The 23,205-nt window shown below is 38.3% G+C and overlaps 1 protein-coding gene across 4 annotated transcripts in view; it reads right to left on the bottom strand.

Annotated features, from left to right (window-relative positions):
* CEP78 (centrosomal protein 78) overlaps positions 1 to 23,205 on the bottom strand; it is a 60,465-nt gene that overhangs the window by 33,311 nt on the left and 3,949 nt on the right. For all 4 annotated transcript variants that reach the window (XM_062208450.1, XM_062208452.1, XM_062208451.1 and 1 more), the window contains exons 2-9: positions 20,631 to 20,803; positions 20,465 to 20,537; positions 19,294 to 19,397; positions 15,132 to 15,306; positions 11,165 to 11,278; positions 9,636 to 9,700; positions 9,242 to 9,353; positions 4,993 to 5,128 (exon numbers count right to left, since the gene is read on the bottom strand). In XM_062208450.1, the coding sequence (XP_062064434.1) occupies positions 4,993 to 5,128; positions 9,242 to 9,353; positions 9,636 to 9,700; positions 11,165 to 11,278; positions 15,132 to 15,306; positions 19,294 to 19,397; positions 20,465 to 20,537; positions 20,631 to 20,803 (952 nt within the window). The remainder of the gene's footprint in view (positions 1 to 4,992; positions 5,129 to 9,241; positions 9,354 to 9,635; positions 9,701 to 11,164; positions 11,279 to 15,131; positions 15,307 to 19,293; positions 19,398 to 20,464; positions 20,538 to 20,630; positions 20,804 to 23,205) is intronic.

The raw sequence follows: 23,205 nt of genomic DNA, 5'->3' as shown, positions 1-23,205 counted from the left end.
CTTAACTGTATTGTTTGTTGTTGCTAAGTTTCTTGACTTCCTTATATATTACAGATATTAAGCTTTTACCACATGCATAGTTTGTAGACATTTTATCCCATTCTGTTGGATACCTCTTCACTTAGCTGAGTGTTTTCTTTGCTGTGCAAAAGCTTCCTAGCATGATATAATCTCATTTGCCTATTTTTGCTTTTATTGCTTGTGTTCCTGGGGTCTTTTCCAAGAAGTCTTTCCCTAGACCAATGTCTTCAATGTTTCCCCTATGTCTTCCTGTAGTAACTTTTTTAAAGCAGCCTTTTATTTAATAAATACAAATTTTGTAAGTACAACTTTAGGAATATAGTGGCTCTTCCCCACATGACCACCCTCCCACCCCAACTCTCATCCTACCTCCTCTTACTTCTCCCATCCCAATCTTCATTAAGATTCATTTTCAACTAACTTTATATACAGAAGACCAACTCTATACTAAATAAAGTTTTCAACAATTTGCACCCCCACACATACATATGAACTATAAATAACTGGTTGAGAACAAGTTTTACAGTTAATTCCCTTAGTACAACTCATTAAGGACAGAGGTCCTGCATCGAGAGTAAGTGCACAGTGACTCACATATGATGTCAGTGATCACCCGAGGCTCTTGACATGAACTAACAAGGCTATGAAGGACTCTTGAGTCCATGATCTACGTCAGTGTTTAGACAAGACCATAAGCAAATTGCAAGTTCTCTCCACCCTTCAGAGAAAACTAGATCCTACACTGACAGCCCCTTCTTTATCCTGGGGTCTCACTCACAGAGATCCTTCATGTAGGACTTTTTTTTTTTTCTTTTTTTTCTTTTTTTTTTTGCCACAATGTCTTCTCTTTCCATTCCTGAAAAACTTTCATGGTTTTTTAAGCAAGACGCAAATGTCTTAAGGGCTGATTCTGAGGTCAAAGTGCTGTTTAGGGTGTCTGTCATTCTTTGAGTCTGTTGTGTGGACTGCTTCCCATGTTGGAACATTCTCTCCTTAATTCTACCTATTGTTATTACCAGACACTTGATCTTATTTATATGACTCATTTGACACTTAATCCTATCTATATGATCAATTAAACACTTACTATGATTACTTTAACATGTAAGATAGCATTCTTACCACCCAACTTAATGGGATTTGGGAGTCCCATGGCAAATTTTTAGCTTTACTCTTAGAAGTAAGTCCATGGGGAAGTATGCAGAACTATACAGGTCCTCCCTCTCTTATTCCCACTCTTATTTTTTACTGGGATCTATTTTCAACTGACTTTAGACACATATGATTAATTCTATGTGAAGAGTTCAACCAACCACATTAAAGGAAAAATAATAAAAAAACAAAACTTCCAACAGGCAAAACATGAGCTATTCAACTCATTGCTTCTCACAACATCAGTTTCACTTCTACAAGTCTCCTTTTCAGTGCTCTGTTAGTTACCACAGATCAGGGAGAACATATGGCATTTTTCCCTTTGGGACTGGCTTATTTCAATAGTATGATGTTTTCCAGATTCATCCATTTTGTTGCAAATGACCAAATTTCATTTCTTTTTTTTTTTTTTAAGAATATTTATTGATCTTTTTGAAAGGTAGGTTTACAGAGAGAGGAGAGAGACTTTTTTTTTTTTTTTTTTTTTGACAGGCAGAGTTAGACTGTGAGAGAGACAGACAGAAAGGTTTTCCTTTGCCGTTGGTTCACCCTCCAATGGCCGGCACGCTGCGGCCAGTGCATCGCGCTGATCTGAAGCCAGGAGCCAGGTGCTTCCCCTGGTCTCCCATGTGGGTGCAGGGCCCAAGGACTTGGGCCATCCTCCACTGCACTCCCAGGCCACAGCAGAGAGCTGGCCTGGAAGAGGGGCAACTGGGACTAGAACCCAGGGTGCCAGCACCGCAGGCGGAGGATTAGATTATTGAGCTGTGGCGCTGGCCAAATTTCATTTCTTTTTAACACTGTGTAGTATTCCATAGAGCACACATCCAATAATTTATCAAAGTCTTCAGTTGATGGACATATAGGTTGATTCCATGGCTTAGCGATTGTGAATTGAGATAAAATTAGCATGAGGGTGCAGATAACTCTTTTATTTGCTTATTTCATTCCCCATGGGTAAATTCCCAGGAGTGGGGTGGCTGGGTCATATGGCAGGTCTATATTCAGATTTCTGAGGTATCTCCAAACTGTCTTCCTTAGTGGTTTTAACAATTTACATTCCCACCAACAGTGGATTAGGGTTTCTTTTTCATACATCCTCAGCAGCATTTGTTGTTTGTTTATTTCTATATGAAAGCCATTCCAACTGGGGTGAAGTGATACCTCACTGTGGTTTTGATTTGCATTTCCCTGATGGCTAGTAGTCCTGAACATTTTTTCATGTCCTGTTAACATTTGGATTTGTTTTGTAAAACGTCTGTTTAAGTTCTTTGTCCATTTCTTCACTGGGTGGTTTGTTTTGTTGCAGTGGAGTTTCTGGATCTCTATATATTCTAATTATTGATCCTTTATCAGTTGCATGGTTTGCAAATAATTTCTCCCAATCTGTTACTTTCCTTTTCACTTTCCTGCATGTTTCTTTCACAATACAGAACCTTCTCAATTTGATGTAGCCCCATTTGTTGGGGAGGTTGGTATACAGGCTTTTATTGCCTGTGATTCTGGGGTCTTTTCCAGGAACTCTTTGCCTGTGCCAATGTTTTGCAGAGTTTCCCCAATGCTCTAATAATTTCATGGTGTCAGGTCATAGGTTTAGGTCTTTAATCCATTTTGAATGAATTTTTATGTAAGGTATAATGTGTAAGGTAGGGGTCCTGCTTCATACTTCTGCATGTGGAAATCTGATTTTCCCAGCACCATTTATCTTTGCTCCAGTGATTGGTTTTAGCTCCTTGGTCAAATATTAGTTGGTTGCAGATACTTGGATTGATTTCTGGCATTTCTATTCTGTTCCATTGGTCTATGCATCTGTGTTTGTACCATTATCAGGCTGTTTTGATTATAACTGCCCTGTAGTATGTTTTGAAATCTGGTATTGGGATGCCTCTGGCTTTGTTTTTGTTGTATAAGATTGCTTTAGCAATTCAGGGTCTTCTATGTTTCCAAATGAATGTCAGTATCATTTTCTCTAGATCTGAGGAGAATGTCTTTGGTATTTTGATTGGTATTGCATTGACTCTGTAAATTCCATTCAGCAATATGGACATTTTGATGATACTGATTCTTCCAATTCATGAACATGTAAGTTTTTTCTATTTTTTTTCTGTCTTATTTTATTTCTTTAATGTTTTCTAATTCTCATTGTACAGATCTTTGACATCCTTGGTTAAATTTACTCCAAGGTATTTGATTGTTTTTTGTGGCTACTGTGAATGGGATTGTCTTAGCAGTTCTTTTTTAGCTGTTGCATTGTCTGTGTATAAAAAGGTTGTTGTTTTGTGTGTGTTAATATTATATCCTGTTATTTTACTGAACTCTTCTGAGTTCCAATAGTCTCTTGGTGAAGTCTTTTGGATACCCTATATATGGAATCATGTCATCTGCAAATAGGGATAGTTTGACTTCCTCCTTCCCCATCTGTATCCCTTTGATTTCCTTTTCTTGTCTGATGGTTCTGACTAAAACTTCCAGGACTATATTGATTAGCAATGGTGACCAGCCTTGTCTGAGCATCCTTGGGCATCTTTGTTTGGTTCTGGATCTCAGTGGGAATGCTTCAAACTAGTCCCCATTCAATAGGACACTGGTTGTGGGTTCGTCATAAGTTGCCTTGAGTGTACTAAAGAATGTTCCTTCTATACCCAATTCGCTTAGTTTTTATCATGAAAGGGTATTGTACTTTGTCTTAGGTTTATATGTGTGATTCATTGTGAGTTGATTTTTGTAAAGGGTGTAATAGGACTCATCTTTCATACTTCTGCATGTGGAGATCCAATTTTCCCAGCACCATTTGTTGAAGTGACTATCTGATCTGCAGGGAGTGCTTTTAGCTCCTTTGCCAAAGATCAGTTAGCAGTATGGTCTAATTTCTTTAGTGATATTAATCATTTTCTAATTTACAACTCTTTGTGACCAGAATAGATTTAAGATTAATAAGTATCCAAAGAGATATGAAACTGCAAATTTATAAAACTAAAATATAAAGACTGGGGTCTCACCACTATAGTTTATATAATAATAACTCACATTACCATTTCTGAAAAATTATAATAATTGTCTAATGAAGATTATACACATTGGTTTAGTGTAAGCGAATGAACAGACATGTTACAAAGTGCTTATTTCCAGATTTATTTAAAATTTTTGTTTTTCTGAAGCAACTGTTGGGCCCCAATATCTTGAACATCACCAAACCAAACATCTGAAAATCATCTATACGAATTTCATTCACTTAACATAGCCAAAATTATAGTACAATAATTTTAAAAGATTTTGGCATATATTACTCTGAATAGTTATCCGCTAGGTAAGTAATTGGTTAAAATTAGTTAAATCTACTGCGATTCACTAAATGATTCACTAAAATGAGAGTTGGGCCAGCTGACTGAACTAGATCTAGAGCAATCTGTCTGTTTCATTCATTTGGCCCTAAACTACTATGCTGTCGTTTTCCCCATTCCTGAATACCCAAATCCCTACTTCTGTCCTGCACAGCCTATTTCAACTACACATGCTTGTACTGAAGCCTTTTCTCACCAGCAGTGGAGACCACTTTGGTCTCTTCTTTACTCTCACAGGGTTACAACTTATAACACTTAGAAAGTAAGTTGAAACTCCTAAATAAGCAGTTATTTTTCATTCTTCCTCCTTAAAGGACTCTAGGCAAAAGTATGAGTTATCTTTTCACTCTATAGAAACAATGAGAACCTCTACATAACAGAAGTTCCAAAGTAAAGAAATGTGAATGACTAAAAGAGAATACAAATAGAAGTTCTAAAGTAAAGAAATGTGAATGACTAAGACAGAGAATACAAATACCTGGTCCTGTTTGCTCGTTCTGCAGTACGCCATGGCAGGAAACCACACACACCAGGTGGCAAAGGTTCCGGAGCATAATATTCTTTACCAGCGCAGTGTTTTTTCCCAGTACTTACAGGTTTCTTTGTAGCCAATCCTATGTTTGAGAAAGCATTAAAGAATCAAGACGTACTATAAAGGCCTACAGATTACTTATCACATGTGCATACTCCAAAAAGAACTTGACAATGAGACTAAGGCCTTAAAAACAGGGTCAATTTTTAAAATATTGTTAAATCAGCCAGCAAAGTTTTAAATTAAGTTCTCGATAGTGGTAAGTTTTAACAAAATATGAGTATATGAAATGTGAACATATAAAAGTACATAATTAAAGATTGTACATGATACACTTCATTTTATATCATGCAGAAATGCTGTTTACTGAGTCTCAGAACATCTTAGGCATTTGTAAATTTCAAGGACAGATAACACAGACACACATATGACTACCAAACCAAGCCTCCTGAATTAGACCAAGAGTTCAAGTTAAGATTAATTTTACTATGTGACGACTACCAAAGTTGCATGATTGAAGGTTGCTCAGTGGTAGGTGAGTCAATGCTACCCTCCTTTAAGTCTGTTGATCTTGAGTGCTCATTTGATTTTACAGAAAACACTGAAGCATTTGGTGCAATGGTTAAGACACGATTTGAGATGCGTACATCCTATATGGGAGTGCCTGGGTTCGAGTTCTGCCTCTTCTCCCAATTTCCACTTCTTGCTAATGTGCATCCTGGGAGGTAGGCTCAAGTAGTTGAGTCCCTCCCACCCATGTGGGAGACCCAGATTGAGGTACTGGCTCCTTACTTTGGCTTGGCCCAGTTCTGGCTGTTGGACATTTAGGTCTGTCTTTCCGTCTCTCTCTATCTCTCTCTTTCAAGAAATAATTTTTTAAAAAAAGAAAACATAAAACAAGTTAAAACTTACTGGATGAAAGAAGGAAATGTAGAAATTTAGCCTTTATTACAATACTAAAGAGTCAAGTATCTTTATATATTGAGTATTTGGTAACAAAAGCTAGATTTAAACATTAATATTTTACTTAAAACAATCCACATATTAAGATATAGGGCCTACTGTTTGCAGCACCAGCATCCCATATCATAGTGTTGGCCAAGTCCTGGCTACTCTGCTTCCAGTCCAGCTTCCTGCTAATGTGCCTGGGAAGGCAGCAGAAGATAGTACAAGTATTCAGGTCCCTGCCACCTATGTATAGCAGGGTGGAATTCCTTGCTCCTGGCTGTGGCCTAGACCAGCCCTAGCTTTTGTGGCCATTTGAGAAGTGAACCAGAAAGTAGATTTCTCTCTATGTCCCTCTTGTGTTGTTTTGCCTTTTAAATAAATAAGTACATAAATCCTTAGAAAAATCCACAGGTAAATATGTGCATCTAATATTTCTGAGAACAAATAATACAGGTTTACTAAAGTGGTTATACTCATCTTTCCAAATTATTTCACTATATAACACCTAGATCTATTTTTGCAGCCTTAGGATGGTATCTAAATAAAGTGGCAATACAGAACAAATACAGTGTAACTCATTGGTAACCAACACACCTTTGGATAAATTCACATGTCTCTTACAAGGCATAGGAGCTCTGTTCACTTTGTGCTATTTTATTTTTGTCTTTTAACCTAATTACTTTCAAACAAAGAATGTTCCTATGTATTGTTTGTATACCCATTCCTTCACTTTCAGATATGGAAATATATTTTTTATTAAAACCAACAGAATGTGAGATTAAAAGAAAAATTTCTAATAAAAATTCCTATCTTCTTTCTGCACACTTCTTTACAACATGGATGTGATACAATTCACATATATGTTTTAGTCCCTATATTCATAATTTAAGTATACAACCAGACATTCAATTGGCTTACCTCTATGTCTCCAAATAACTGAGGCAAATACAAAAAGAACAAACAAAAAAGCCCAAAAACAAAATTACTGTTATGATAGCTCAGTGAGCTTGTCAACTTCAGTCACATTTCCTTTTCTTCATTGTGCTAAGAAACAAGTTTTTGCTTTTATTCTTATCTAACACCTTATTACATACAATTAGCTACTAATATTACAGACTTCTGTTTAACATTATATCAAAACACCAACCTGGATCACTTTACATGATATGAACTTTTTTAAATAATATATAACTAGTGTGATGTCACAAATCTCAACTTGTTCTTTACATATACTATGACTGACTACTAACGTACCAGTGTTCTAAAATAAAAATAGGTGGACAAAAAAGGAAAGGGTTAAATGAGAGCCAAGAGGGGTACCTAGTACCATGGCTGGAGACGCGGGGGGGGGGGGGGGGGTGTGTGGTGGCTATGCCTTTTAAAAATTTAAAACAGTCATAAAAATTACTATTTACTACAAACAAGCTGGTTAATAGTAAATCAAAAACATTTCTTCTTGGGGCCAATACTGGGGTGCAGGTGGTTAAGCTGCCACCTGCAACACTGCCATCCCACATGGGCATTGGTTCAAGTCTCTGTGACTGCATCTGGGAAGGCAGTAGAAGACGGCCCAAGTGCTTGGGCCCCTGCCACCCACATGGAGACCTGAATGGAGTTCCTGGCTCCTGACTTTGGCTTGGTTCAAATCCAGCCATTACATTCATTTGGGGGATGAACCAGTGATGTAAGATCTCCTTCTCCCTCTCTCTCTCTAACTCTGACTTTCAAATAAATAAATAAATCTTTAAAAAAATTTATCTTTTAGTAGTAAAACAAGAAATTGTATTTCTGGAGATGGCAAAGGTACCATTTAAAAAATTATTTAATATTGATGCTATTTCCAAGTTTTTACCAGTCTAAAATACTAACCCAAAAATTCAATAAAATCTTGTGAAAGTATTAAAAAGTCTAACTATGAATCATGTAAAATTTTAATTTAATATAAAGTAAAAAATGAATGCCAAATTATATTTAAGCTACATGAAATTATATTTATAGACAATAGGAAGAAAGGAAAACGTAAAGATTGTTTGATAGGATGGAATTGGAGATGGCTTCCATTTTTATTTCCCCTGCCAGTCTAATACAATATTTTTATAAAATTTAATCAAAACTCTTCACTCAACTATTTCTTTTAATTGTGCTAAAAATAATCTTAAATTTTCAATCTCAATCATTTTTAAGTGTAAAATAACATTTTAAAATTTCAGGTAGCATTCAAACATGAGGTTGTTTACTGTTAATTGTTTGGTGGTTTTAATGTATCTTGTATATATAATGTCACAAAATTTTTTCTAAGAAATTGCCAGATTTTAAAGATTTATTTTATTTCTTTTATATTAGTCCCTATGATTTTACCATTTCAAAATGGTCAGTTTCATATTAGATTTGGCTTAATTTATTTTACTAGTCATTTCATTAATTCTTATGAAAACAAGGTTATGTGTGACTAAAGGTGTTCTAGAAAATAAAAGTGCAAAAAAATTAGTAGAACTAGATAATAACACCAAATTTATATACACAGAAGAATGTGAAATTCATGTTACCAGTTGCTAAAGAGGTTTATAAAGATTTTTTTCATTACAATTGATTGTAAAATTAAAAACTTATTTTTTTACATGCAGATTAACCACTATTTGGAAGATTAAGTATACCTTATACCAAACATTTAGAAAATGTCTTCCTAAAATGTTCCATTCTAGGGCCAATAAACTTGTCTGTAGTACTGCTTTACAATAATTTTGTGTTGTATGGGTTTTTCCAAGATGTTACCTGATTTAATAATTGTGGGTAAGAATTTGCAAAGATGGAGGGAGGAACATGAGTTAAAAATGAAGCTTGGAAAATATTTTGTTTCCTATCCCTATAGCAAAAAAGATAGTTCTTTGTTAAAAAAAAATTTATGCAAAAGTATGGCTAAAGTTGCCATCAAAGTACATCCCAAATTTTAACTGCAAGAAGTAATCATCAAGCAGGAAACATACAAAATGATGACTCTTATGAAAAATAAGCTACAGAAGTAGTTAACTAATGAATTATTAGCACCTCTTTCTACTGATTCACTGATCATTTCTACATTCCATAAAGTCTCATAATCTGTGTAAGAACAAGTCTAGTTCTCGTAATATGCATGTAGTCAATACTGTTGTTACCATCAATACCCCAATGAGATGAGATTTTAGCACACTGGGAAACAACAGGGGAATAAGTTCTAGTAGCACTAAAAAGCCAAGACAGAAAGGGTTACCAATCCTAATAGTAGCTTTTCCTTTTCGGCCACTTCCTAGGATTATAGTTCTCTTTTTCTGTCTGGCAGTTTTGGATGGTTCTTTTACTGACGGAGAAGTTATCCACTGGTACTGAAAGAGATAAATATTGCATTTCAGTTAAAATAATTTATGAGGTCTGATCTTAACTGAAAATTATAGATAATATAAACAAATAAAAGGTTTCCAATCTGCAGTTTGGGGACCCCAAATTAAAGAATTAAATAATATTTTCAAAGCAGTAAAGCCATTTGCTTTGATTGAAAACTTAATTTTAAATGGCAGAACAATGCCTTGGCAATTTTTTAAAAAACAAATAGAAGAAAAATAAGAATTAAAGAAAAATTCTTTCTACAGGACTAAAACATGTTATACCTCTGACTTAGCACTCCTTCCATTCTGGAGAACTTTTTTGATAACTGCTTTCATCATAGAATGATCTAAAGTAAAATGAAAATTGAATTATAATATTTGTTTCTCAATAAGTGGCTGCTGCTATTTAAAACCAAGTCAACTGATTATGACTCTTCCCATAAAATTAAATATGAAATCTGTTATGTAATAATATATGTATTTTCCCCTTCGAACATCCAAACAGCTTCCTCAAAAACAAGACCAAAGTATGCCCCAAATGGTTACTACTCTGGCAATAGCATAGATCAAATCTAAACGCTGCATCTGAAGTGGCTTTGAATACTTCTGCAAAAGAAAACCAAGAGCCTGGGTACTATCCAGTCATCTAGATACCCACAAGGCCCCTCATATGAGTATAGACAAAGTTGTGATACACCTTGAAGCTGCTTCTCTACTCAGCCTTCTCCTCTCAGTACACAGTACCACCTAGTTGTACACAAAATCATCCATGAGTCCTTATTTCTATTTCCTTCACACCCGAAACCTAATCTCTCTACAAGTCTCATTAGCTATCCCTTGCTTCAAACACTTTTCACTGCACCCAGTATTCTACAGTAAATAAGCCACAAGCACTTCTTGCTTAGACTACTGTGACAGTCTCCTAATTGGTCTCCCTGTTTCTCCCCTTATCCCTCCTCAGTAAGTCACCAGAATCTATCCCGCTCAAGCTCTCCCATGGCTTTTGACTCTTTTAGAATAGTCCATGTCCTTACTCTGGCCTTCAAAACCTCCTGAGATCAGATCCCTGGCCAGCTGTCTGATGTCACAGCACACCAGACTCTCCCTCACTCAGTGCTCTATGATGGCCTCCTTGCTTTTCCCTAAGTACTCCATCTCCCCTGCCACCTACATGCCTGGGCATTCATTGCTTCTACATCCTAGAATGTACTTTCCTCAGCAATCCCATGGCTTGTTCCTCTCTCCACTGAGGTCTCTGCTCAAAAGTCACTTCTGCGGCAAAGAGGTCCCTAAAACTCTATCTAATATAGCCCCACCTGGTCCTGTATCTTCTTACCTTAAAGCATTTTTGCACTTTATCTACCTAAAAGTACTTACTGTGTAAGTACCATTTGTATCTGAACTCCCCCACCAGAACAAAAGCTCCATGAGGGCAAGACTTTGTCCAGCTGGTTCATTACATGCTTAGTGCTCAACCCAGTGTCTCGCACACAGAAGTGCTCACAGATTGTAAAATTATCACATGAATTAAATATTCTTTACAATAATTCAGAGGTTCCACAAAAAGGAAATAATGTTCTTGGTAGCAACAGGCTTATTACCAAGGTTCACCTCTATTTAGATGAACAACCAAGAGTAATTTACAAATAAAATTTATTTTAATGTGTATCTGCTAGAAACACAAAGTTATACAAGATTAGAAAAGTATAAATTTAGGAGAGCAAACATACTAAATTATAAAATACGTCAATATAAGAATAAACTCTGCTTTGCTATTCATTAATCAATAAGAAAAAAGTGTCATGACATACCAATGAGTGGATTTTTTCTTATATCCAGAACAACGAGAGTTCTGTTAGTTTCAACGGCCTCAAGTAAAGCTTTTGCTCCTTCATTGGTGAGGCCACACTGTTGCAGGTCAAGCGCTTTTGAGGAAAGACAAAAGATCATTTGCTAACTCTGTACAGATTTAACATACCAATGGCTCTCATTTGTGCCTGGAAGATTCCTGTACAAAGACTATTCATGTAAGGTGTTCAATCTCAGGCATGGAAAAATAAAACCAGTAAAGTGTATGCATACCATAACTCCAAATCCAAAAAACAAAAATGACTTTTTGGATGTACCATAATTATCCTCCCATTAGTACAAATAAACCAACCAATAACAGTTTACAGTTACACCACTGAAAAGTAACTCTACATAATGTACGGAAGAGAAACATCACAGAATAAGTATTAAACGACCAAGGATGCTAATGGCAGTGTAAGTATAATAAGCAAAAGATGTGCAGAACTCAGAAACTGCACTGTTCTCCTCTGATAATGAGCTAGAGTTTTAAGTGGCTTTTAAAAAAAACTCATTTTGGGGCCAGCATTATAGCACAGTGGGTTATGCTGCCAATTGCAAAACTGGCATCTCAAATCAAACTGCCGTTTCAAGTCCCGGCTGCTCTGCTTCTGATTCAGCTCCCTGCTAATGTGCCTAAGAAAGCAGCAGAAAATGGTCCAAGCGCTTGGGCCCTGCTACTCAAGATGGAGTTCTTGGCTCCTGGCTTTAGCCTGGCCTAGTCATAGCAGACTTTTGGGAAGTGAGCCAGTGGATCTCTTTCTGTCTCTCCCTCTTTCTCCATTACTCTTTCAAAATAAATGTCTTTAAAAAAAAAAAAAAAAAACTTAAAAAGGGAAAAAAATAGAGTAAATGTAAGATTTGCTAGTTTCCAAACAGAAGTAACAAAGAAATCTAAGGCAATATAAATATTATATGCAAAGAATGTGTTAATATAGGCTGGCGCCAAGGCTCACTTGGTTAATCCTCTGCCTGTGGGGCCGGCATCCCATATGGGCGCCAGGTTCTAGTCCCGTCTGCTCCTCTTCCAGTCCAGCTCTCCGCTGTGGCCCGGGAGGGCAGTGGAGGATGGCCCAAGTGCTTGGGTGGCTGCACTCGCATGGGAGACCAGGAAGAGGCACCTGGCTCCTGGCTTGGGATCGGTGCAGCACCGGCCATAGCGGCCATTTGGGGAGTGAACAAACGGAAGGAAGACCTTTCTCTCTGTCTCTCTCTGTCTATAACTCCACCTGTCAAATTAAAAAAAAAAAAAAAAAAAAAAGAATGTGTGAATATAGATTATATACTAAAAACCTATCAGGAAAGAATGATGGTTAAGGACTCTCTAAAAAAAGGTCAATGGCCAACATTGTGGCATAGTGGGTAAAGCTGCTGCTTACAGTGCCAGCACCCCACATAGGCACTATTTCTAGTCCAAGCTCCTCCACTTCCCATATAGCTCCCTGCTAATGCACCTGGGAAAACAGCAGAAGATGGCCCAAGTCCTTGGGGCCCTGTACCCACATGGAAGACCTGGAATAAGCTCCTGGTTCCTGGCTTCATATCAACCCAGCTCCAGCCATCTGGGGAGTGAACCTGCACATGGAAAATCTCTGTCTCTGTCTGTTAATTCTGCCTTTCAAATAAAATAAAATAACGTTCAAAGAAAAGAACAAATGTTCATGAAAACTAATAATTATCAGGGTAAATAACCTACTCATGGGGCCGGTGCTGTGGCTTAGCGGATAAAGCTGCCACCTGCAGCACCAACATCCCATATGGGTTCAAGTACTGGCTGCTCCACTTTTGATCCAGCTCTCTGCTATGACCAGGAAAGCAGCAGGAGATGGCGCAAGTCTTTGGGCCCCTGCACCCACGTAGGAGACCCAGAAGAAGCTCCTAGATTGGAACAGCTCCCACCATTGCGGCCAGCTGGGGAGTGAACCAGCAGATGGAGGACCTATCTCTCTCTCTCTGCCTCTGCTTCTCTGTGTAACTCTTTCAAATAAATAAATACATCTTTAAACAAAACAAAACAAAAAAAAAAGAAATAACTTACTCACATAGGGGCAGGCATTTGGCTTGGCATGTTAAGTTGTCACCTGGGACACTTACATCCCATATCAGAGTGCCCAATTCAAGTTCCAGCTATTCCACTTTCAGATAGAGTTCTGAGCTATTGGGTTGGTCTGTCTGTGGGCATTTGAGGAGTGAACCAGGGCATGGAAGATCTCTGTCTCTCTCTTTCAATTAAAATTATTTTAACCTACTTGTTTAATCCCAAAGGGATCAAAACAAAAATACCAGTATAATAAAGATTCCATCAGAGGAAAAATGTAAGTCATGTCTTGAAGCACCATTACATTGCAATAACTGAACTCTTTCAAAACCCCATGTTATGAACTACACATGTGTGTATTCTCCCAAAATTCCTGTGTTGAAACTCCAACCTTCAATGGGGTACTTGTAGGAGGTGGGGCCTCTGCAAGGTGATTAGGTTGAGAGGAGGTCTTTTTATTTATTTTTATTTTTATTTATTTATTTATTTATTTTTTTGGACAGGCAGAGTGGACAGTGAGAGAGGGAGAGACAGAGATAAAGGTCTTCCTTTGCCGTTGGTTCACCCTCCAATGGCCGCCATGGCCGGCGCGTCACGCTGATCTGAAGGCAGGAGCCAGGTGCTTATACTGGTCTCCCATGGGGTGCAGGGCCCAAGCACTTGGGCCATCCTCCACTGCACTCCCGGGCCACAGCAGAGAGCTGGCCTGGAAAAGGGGTAACTGGGACTAGAACCCAGTGTGCTAGCGCCGCAAGGCGGAGGATTAGCCTGTTGAGCCACGGCGCCAGCGAGAAGTCTTGAGAGTCCCTACGACAGCCTAGCTCAGCTCCAGCCGTTGCAGTCAACTGGGGAGTGAATCAGCGGATCCAAGACCTCTCTCTCTCTTTGTCCCTCTCTAACTCTGCCTTTCAAATAAATAAATAAATCTCAGAAAAAAAAAAAAAGGAATTTACCTGAACAAAATAATCAGATTTGTGAACAACAGTGTGTATCCAAGTATTGTTTGTAACAGTTGAAAAACTGCAAATAACTTAGATATCTAACAGGAATAAAGAAGCTAAGGGTATTATAGTAATGTAGTGGAACTTCTATCAATGAAAATGATGTAATAGATATAAATTTACTGATTTCTAAAAATCTTTACACTATATTAAGTGAAAAATGTTATGTCTAAAAAGCAATCCTACTTGTATATAAAAGAAAAAAAAAGGCGTTTCTCATTTACATGAAGTTTGAAGTTTTAAAACAGACTTTACCCAAAGTTTACGAGTGCAGGGCTCACATATGCAGCTAGTGTGGACTACAAAATGGCAAAACACTTCTGGAAAGCAATTTAGCAGCATGCATCATCAAGTCTATAAAAATATGTTGTACTAAATTATTCCACTTTTAATAATTTAATCTTATAGAAGTAATTCCAACATACACACAGGTGTAAAAATGAGATATTTATCACAAAGCTATTTAAAAGAATAAAAGCATAAACTGTCAATATCGAATAGCTTGGAATTAAACTATCGTGCTTCAATGTAATAGAGTACTATATGATAGATCATTACGCAAAAAAAGCAGGGTAGCAAAGTACATTAGAACTCTATTATTGTACTCTCTAAGTATACAAATACAGTGTTCACTTTGGTAATATATACAAATATTCTATAAAGAAAAAAGACAAAATATATGCACACACACCAAAAAGAACAGTGGTTTTCTCGTTACTCTACATTTTCTACAAAGAATACATGTAACATTGATAAAAGTTTAAAATCACAATAAAAGCTACTAGAAAAAATTATTTTAGAAAAAACCTTATGACATTATTGAGCCAAGAGCTAAGCATACTTAATATTAAAAATGCACTATTTTCATCTTTAGAAGTTCATTAAACTTACCCCTAAGCCATAAATCCTCACTAAGGGAGTCCGCAAAAGCACGTGCGCCCAGGTCCCCAATGAGCGTGTTGCAATTCAGTGTGATGCGCCGCAAGCCAGCCATGCAGTCTAGATCTGGTCTCCTGTAGCGAAGGCTCTCAGCCCAGGTTTCTTCATGCCGTCGCATTGACTGATACTTCAAAAATTTAATAGGATGAAATTAGAACACTGGAATAAAAGGGAAACTAATTATGGCTGATTACGTCAGAGCTTTACATCTACACACACACAACCAACCATACACGCCAAGAGTCAACCTAGGGGATTAAATATTAGATTTTGCTTAAGTGGTCCAGTGACCCAGATCCTAGCCTGCCACTGACTAGTTATCTGATTGACTAGCTGCTGAGTGACCTACTGCTCATTACTTACATAAATTGACAACTTATTAATTTAGAAGAATTTTATTTTTCATATCAGTCAAGTCAAATAATTGGTTTTAAATTCTATCATTACCAAGCTTCTGAATTCTGTAATTCTATCCTCCAGTGGTTATCCAAACAAATGACTGAACATCCCACAAGTAAACATGCTTTAGCATGTATCTTACTTATGAATAAATTATATACAAGAAGTTCTGCACATATATTTTGTGCACATTATAAACTATATAGAAACAACAGATATTTTCCAAATGATACAAACATCAATACAGCATTCTAATATTTTTCTTTTCCTAATTCAATTGATCTTTCGTACTTCTTAGGATATGCATCCCAACTTTAGAGACCTGAAATCCCAAAGTCAGTTTGATATGGAAGTTGATGGTTTGATTTTTAATTACAGGTACTGTCTTAAAAACATTTTATAATCAGGTCTCTATATTCGAAAAGTTAAAAAAAAAAAAAAGTTCAAAACAGGAATCAGACTTCAAAAGAAAAAAAAATATTTTGTTGTCCCTCGACATCTGCAAGTTCTGTATCTATGGATTCAACCAACCAAGAATCGAAAATATTCAAGAAAAAGCTGCACCTGTACCGATCTGTAGACTTTTTTCTTGTCATTATTCCCTAAGCAGCTGTAACAGTATAACAACTATTTACACAGCATTTACACAGTATCATGTATTGTAAGTAATCCAGAAATAATTTAAAATATATGGGAGATGTGCACAGGCTATTTACAAATCCTAGGCCATTTTATTCACATAAAGGACTTGAACATTCACGGGATCCATGGAGGGTCCTGGAACCAAGCCACTGAGGATATCAAGAGATGACTGTATATTCTTGAACAACAAAAGACTCAAAGTTCCAATGCAATGACACTTTAAAAGGAAAACTGTTAGTGTTATTTTTCTATCAAGAATAAACATAGGGGCAGGCATTTGGTGCAACAGTTAAGTTGCCTGAAGATGCCCACATCCCACGTTGGAGTGCCTGGTTCTGGTCCTGGGTCCTCTGCTTCTGATCCAGCTTCCCACTAATGTGCAACCTGGAGGCAGCAGACGATGGTTCAAGTACCTGGGCCCCTACCACCTACATGGGAGACCCAGATGGACATCTAGGCTCCTGGCTTCAGCCTGGACCAGCCCTGGCAGTTGCAAACATTTGGGGACTAAACCAACAGATGGAACATCTCTCTCTCTTTCTCTCTTCCAAATAGATTTTAAAAATTTTAAATTTAACAAGAAGAATAATTGTATAAAAACCATTAATAAAATAACAGGCATGAGTAACATAGCACTTATTAGCACTATTTAATACAAATCAGTTCGTTTAATCCACAGAATGGTAGACGGAATAGGTTTTCCTCCTTTTTTTTTTTTTAAGATAACTAATCTGATCTTATATTTTTATTTATTTATTTAATTTGAGAAGCAAAGAGAAAGAGACAGACAGTTGACAGAGACAGAGAGAACTTCCATCTCTGGTTCACTTCCCAAATGCCAGTATTGACCTGGGCCAGGCCAGGCAGAAGCTGGGAGCTAGGAACTCAATTGAGGTCTCCCATGTGGGTGGTAGAGGCTATCACCTCCTATATCCCAGGAAGCACATTAACAGGAAGCTGGAATTAGGAGCTGACCTGGGATTCCAACCCAGGCACTCTGACAGGGGATGAGGCTTCCCAAGCAGCATCCTAATGACTAAGCCAAATCACGAGTTTTCTTATTTTCATTTTACAGATGTAAAAAGTAAAGCAGAGCAGTTAAATAATTTTTCTAAGGTCACAGGTATTAAATGGGTGAGTTAAGTTTTTACCTAGGCATGTGGCTCCAGATTTCAAACCCTCAAGCATTATCTATCCCAGGGATCAGTGGCTTGCTCTGAAAAGGCCCAAAGTAACCATTTTCAGTTTTGCAGGTCATGTAGCTTCCCTTGCAACTACTTGCCTCTCCAGAATAGGAGGAAAGTGGCCATAGTTACTGTAAAGCAATTGGTATAGCTATGTCCCAAAGAGGCTTTGCTCATAAAAAAATAGTTGCTGGACCGGGTTTGGTCTGCAGACCATAGTGCCATAGTTTGCTGCCCCCAATCTGGCTACTAAACTAAAAAGGCTTCCCATCCAATTATTAAGTAATTTTAGGTCTAAATATAGTAGTTATAACTATTATAAAGGCATAATGGCATCAGTGAAATCATTGTTTTAAAAACTAGATTTACAAAATGTTAATGGAATGATTTTTATTCGTTTATTAACTATAGCAGCTAATAATAAATATTTGAGTCAGTTAGGTATAATAGTCTAGTTTCTTTCAATACCACAAAAAATATTTTTCAACAATTAAAAATCCACAAATATAATATGGTGTAACTAGGCAGTTAGTTAAAGTTTAGGCAAGCTGGAATTCCTACTACTCTGCAAAGTAGTGTTTATCCCTTTAACTGCCAGCTTGATATGCCTTCATCCCAGGATGCACTTGTCTCATACTGGGACCAGCATGCATGCTAAGACCTTACCCCATTTGTATATCCGATTAAGGTACCATGCCTTGCCTCACAAAAGAGGTTGAGAACAGGACAGAGCTCTCTCTTTTCATCACTTGGGGTACGGCTGAGAAGTACTGATCTTGTACCTCTTTCACAGGCAACCCTCTGGCCCACTCATGATGGTTATTTTTCTGTGTGGGGCAGCCCTCACTCACACATGAATGTATGTTTATTCCCTCATGTCAAATAAATCCTTTTCCTAACTGTGCATGTCACTGTCACTAGTATCCACTTAAAATTCTCATCTCTGTATGCAGCAAGAATCTAGAGTAAAAATTAAGATGCTTGTGCCCACCTCAAAAACATTGTTCACAGGGCTGGTGCTGTGGCGCAGTGGGTTAAAACCCTGGCCTAAAGTGCCAGCATCCCATATAGACACTGGTTCTAGTCCCGCATGCTCCAATTCCAACTCAGCTCTCTGCTTTGGCCTGGGAAAGCAGTAGAAGATGGCCCAAGTCCTTGGGCCCTTGCACCCACGTGGGAGACCCAGAAGTAGCTCCTGGCTCCTGGCTTCGGATCAGCGCAGCTCCGGCCGTTGCAGCCAACTGGGGAGTGAACCAGCAGATGGAAGACCTCTCTCTCTGTCTCTACCTCTCTCTGTAACTCTTTCAAATAAATAAAATCTTAAAAAAAAAAAAAAAAAAAAAAAACCTTGTTCAGGGGCACACAGTGGGTTAATACTCTGCCTGCAGTGCCGACATCCCATATGGGCACCAGTTCTAGTCACAGCTGCTCCTCTTCCGATCCAGCTCTCTGCTATGGCCTGGGAGCGCAAAGGAAGACGGACCAAGTGCCTGGGCCTCTGTACCTGCGTGGAGGACCCAGAAGAAGCTCCTGGCTCCTGGCTTCAGATCAGCTCAGCTCCAGCCATTGCAGTCACTTGGGGAGTGAATCAACACACGGAAGACCTTTCTCTCTGTCTCTCTCTCTCACTGACTATAACTCTACCTCCCAAATAAATAAATAAAATCTTTTTAAAAAATTGTTCATAATGTATTTTAAATCTAAGAAAAAACGTACTACCTTTATTAAGCAGCAGAACCCCAAGCTGAAAACTGGTCATTTTTCCTTTCAATAAACTGAAACTGCAGTCACCAAATACATCAAAAGATAAAAATAATTGTCTACTTATATCACATTAATGTGCTCTAAGCACACAGTATATTTTCACATAAGTTTGAATATAAAGTCACCTTTAAGATCTTGGCCAGGTGATCTGCTCCCTGCCATGTCAGGTTACAGCCCGTGAAGTTGACTGTCTTAAGAGTGACAGAGTTCTTTATACCTTGGCAAATTACTGAAAGGAGAAAAATCCACAGACACAGTAAAACAAAGAACCTGCACAATCTAGTCAATCTTGATTTATTCACTTTTCTTACATCTATCCTAGTAGTAATTCTTAATATCACTATCTACAATCTTCTCAAACAATGGATGGATTGGTACGTTCTAAAATGTTAGTAACACTTTAACAATAACAAAGTGTTACTCCAGTTTACTACAATAGTTTAATTCTTTTTAGATGCTAAAATTGAAAACTATGAAGGTTAACAAAACTCATTACCAATCACACAGTAAAATACTATGAACTTCTTGAGACATTTGAAAGCATAGAAAAATCTAAAAACATAATATTCTTCCTATTTTCATTTCCAAAGACATACCCTGATCTCGATTATCAATCAATAATTTAAGTGTCAACTATAACCCCAGAATTTGTTTGGGTGCTATTCTATACTATGGCACCTGATACTATATACCAAAGCAACAGAAAACAGAGGGCCCCAAACTCAGTCTCCTCAAATTGAAATGCAGGCTCTCTTACCCCTCTAGACCACTATTGCATACAATGAACCCTAATTCTTTGGGAGCCCAACCAACAGTCACCTTCTGTGATTACTTCTGTGACCCTCCACTGCATTTGCTTGTCTTTAATGGAAAATACCCCATGGCACTTTGCATATATTTTCTATTTTATCACATCCCACAGTACAATAAAGCTGACTGCACACAGATGCTGTAACTATTTAAAGATAATGATTATTTTCTCTATACATCAACTATTACTCTTCCCCTAAATATTTCTTGAAGAAAAACCTTAAAAGATGAACAAACATTAAAACAAAAAACACAGAGGATCAAACAGCATATATTTGTGTGGTTTGTGGCTTAACCCAACCTTAAGATAAACGAGTTCACAGAGTACTCAGGATGATGAGCTTTATCAGACCATGGTCTGAACAGGCATGGGGAGAGTCTGGAAGGGGCAGCAGCAAGCAGAGGGACAGACAGGAATTAATGTGGCATTTAAGGAAACATGAGACCAGTCTGAGGGGATGAGAATTAAACAAGATTTTAACTCACTTTCTAAACCTCCATCTCCAATTGGACAATTTGCAAGAGACAGGTGTACCAACGTGGTCGATTTATTCAATCCCTTTAATGGGGAGGAAAAAGTAAAAAATGTGATGAGTTTTTTTCCCCTAAAAGCAACCACCAAATGTTTGCAGGCCACACTCAGACAGCTTACCTTCGTTAAGATAGTTAAATCTCTCTCTCTCAGGACTAGTCCATTTAGCTCCAGGTTCCTTAGCATACTTGATGCACTTATGCAGCCTTTAAGAGCTTTACATAACTGGAAGGTCACATCTTTGGATCTTATCGCAGGAACCCGACTTCTGCAAGCTTTGTTTATATCAGAACCTAAAGCAAAGTTATTCTAAAATAAGTGATTTCATTATAAAGTTTAGCACTAAAAAGCATCCATCCTGTACTATGGCACAGAAATGACCCATGTCTGTAGAGAGACACATATAAACTCAAAAGAACCCAAGCATGAAAACACAAACTATGTACATAGAATCTTCAGGAAGCAAGCAAGCTGCACCCAAAGGAGAGCTTCAAGATAACCCTGCAGTTGAATCTAAAAAGATGGGGCTACATGGAGTCAGAGTGGGCGATGCATTCACCAGAGAGAGCAGCTTGTGCAAAGGCAACCAAGCCTGACACCTGCCGGGCACTGGGAACAGTGCAGGTGGGGACGACCAAAGCCAAGCCAGGCAGTAGGAGAAGACTGGGAAATTAAGTGCACCTTGGAGAGAGCTGTTTATCTCACAGGTAATGAGGACCAGACAACCACTGGGAATCCCTGGTAGGTGAAACAAGGGTATTTCTGGCAGGGTTAAAAAGAAAAAAAAAAAAAAAAAGGTGGGGGGAGGATATGCCTGCCAGATAAAGGAATAAACACAGAATGGCACCTGCCTCACACAGATTAGGACTAAAAATCACTCTCAGAGCTAACTGGCCCCATGAGCCTTGGCAGAGCACAGCTCAAATTTCAGTGCCTCTGTATGTATGGAACACAAGGTGGTCAACCAACATGCACTGGTCCTCTGCAGCCAAAGCACTTGAAGTATTATCTTAAACATGTCTTTTTATTTTAAAAACAATCACTCCCAACCTGTGTGTACTGATGGTCCTCTTCCCCACTTAATGCTGTATAATTGTTCAAACCTGATAAATGCCACTTTTAGGATCATTGGTTACTATCCTCACTCTGTCTTTTATGACCTTGTCTAAATATGAGCAGAGTCGGCAAACTTGGAAGGCTTCCATAGCCTTGGCAACTCATGACAACAGCCTAGGGTGGTTACTGGCGCCATAAACTAGAGTGTCAATGTTGGGTCAACAACAGGAGTCACTGTGCACTTGCTCCTCATGTGGGATCTCTGTCCTTAATATGCTGTACATTGTGATTTAATGCTATAACTAGTACTCAAACAGTATGTTTCACTTTGTGTTTCTATGTGGGTGCAAACTGTTGAAATCTTTATACTAAATTGATCTTCTGTATATAAAGAGAATTGCAAATGAATCTTGATGTGAATGGAAGGGGAGAGGGAGCGGGAGAGGGGAGGGTTGTGGGTGGGAGGGAAGTTATGGGAGGGAGAAGCCATTGTAATCCATAAGCCGTACACTGGAAATTTATATTCATTAAATAAAAGTTAAAAAAATTAGAAAAAAAAAAAAAAAAAACAATCACTCAAAAGGAAGTAGGCAGATGAACTGAGAGACATTGAGTTCAGGGGCAGCAAAAACAACTAGGCGCTTCTGTAATAGTCCAGGCAAAACCTACCAAGAATGAGTCAGCAATATCTAGGAGGTTCAAATCCATACCCTAGATCCACTGGATGCACACGATAAAGGCTGAGCAAAGTGTATCTGAAGAGAAATGGGGTATAATACATTTTTCTTATATTCAGCATAAAATGTTAAGCCAGATTAAAGAAGCTAACATTCAGTCTAAAGTCTGTTCATCTTTAACTTCTGTAATTAAATCAAGTTCACTGGGAAGTATAGAAGTATAGGACCTTTCCCACCCCTGAATGAGTTACAGAAAGTAATGATCTCTCTTCAGCAACGGGAGGGCAAGCTGTCCTTGCAAAAGTGGTAACAGATGATGCTCACTCCATAATAGCCAGGGCTAGAAAAGGGCCAGACCCGCGACAAATGGTCAGGTATTTTAATAAATCAACAATCATTTCTGGGGCCAGCACTGTGGCTCACTTGGTTAATCCTCTGCCTGTGGGGCCAGCATCCCATATGGGCGCCAGGTTCTAGTCCCGGCTGCTCCTCTTCCAGATCAGCTCTCTGCTGTGGCCCGGGAGGGCAGTGGAGGATGGCCCAAGTGCTTGGGTCCCTGCACCTGCATGGGAGACCAGGAGGAAGCACCTGGCTCCTGGCTTGGGATAGGTGCAGCACCAGCCGTAGCGGCCATTTGGGGAGTGAACCAACAGAAGGAAATCCTTTCTCTCTGTCTCTCTCAGTCTATAACTCCACCTGTCAAAAAAAAAAAAAAATCAATTTCCTCTCTTGGATCTTCATGTCCTTTCTGTTGGCTGGTTATTTTCTCTCAAGTTATAAACACAAAGCCATCTATTTAACAAACATTTGTCAAAGGTGAGTGAATTAGTAAAGGGGTTGAGACCCCTAAATCTTACACTGGGGTGCCTGTGTTTGAATCCTGGCTCTGCTCCTCACTCCAGTTTCCTGTTAATGCACACCCTTGGAGGCAGCAAGTGATGGCTCAAATAGTTGGGCCCCTA

The sequence above is a fragment of the Lepus europaeus genome, chromosome 12, assembly GCF_033115175.1.
Source record: "Lepus europaeus isolate LE1 chromosome 12, mLepTim1.pri, whole genome shotgun sequence".
Taxonomy (NCBI): Eukaryota; Metazoa; Chordata; class Mammalia; order Lagomorpha; family Leporidae; genus Lepus; species Lepus europaeus.
Note: the sequence above shows the minus strand (reverse complement) of the source record. Positions and strands in the feature narration are given on the sequence as shown.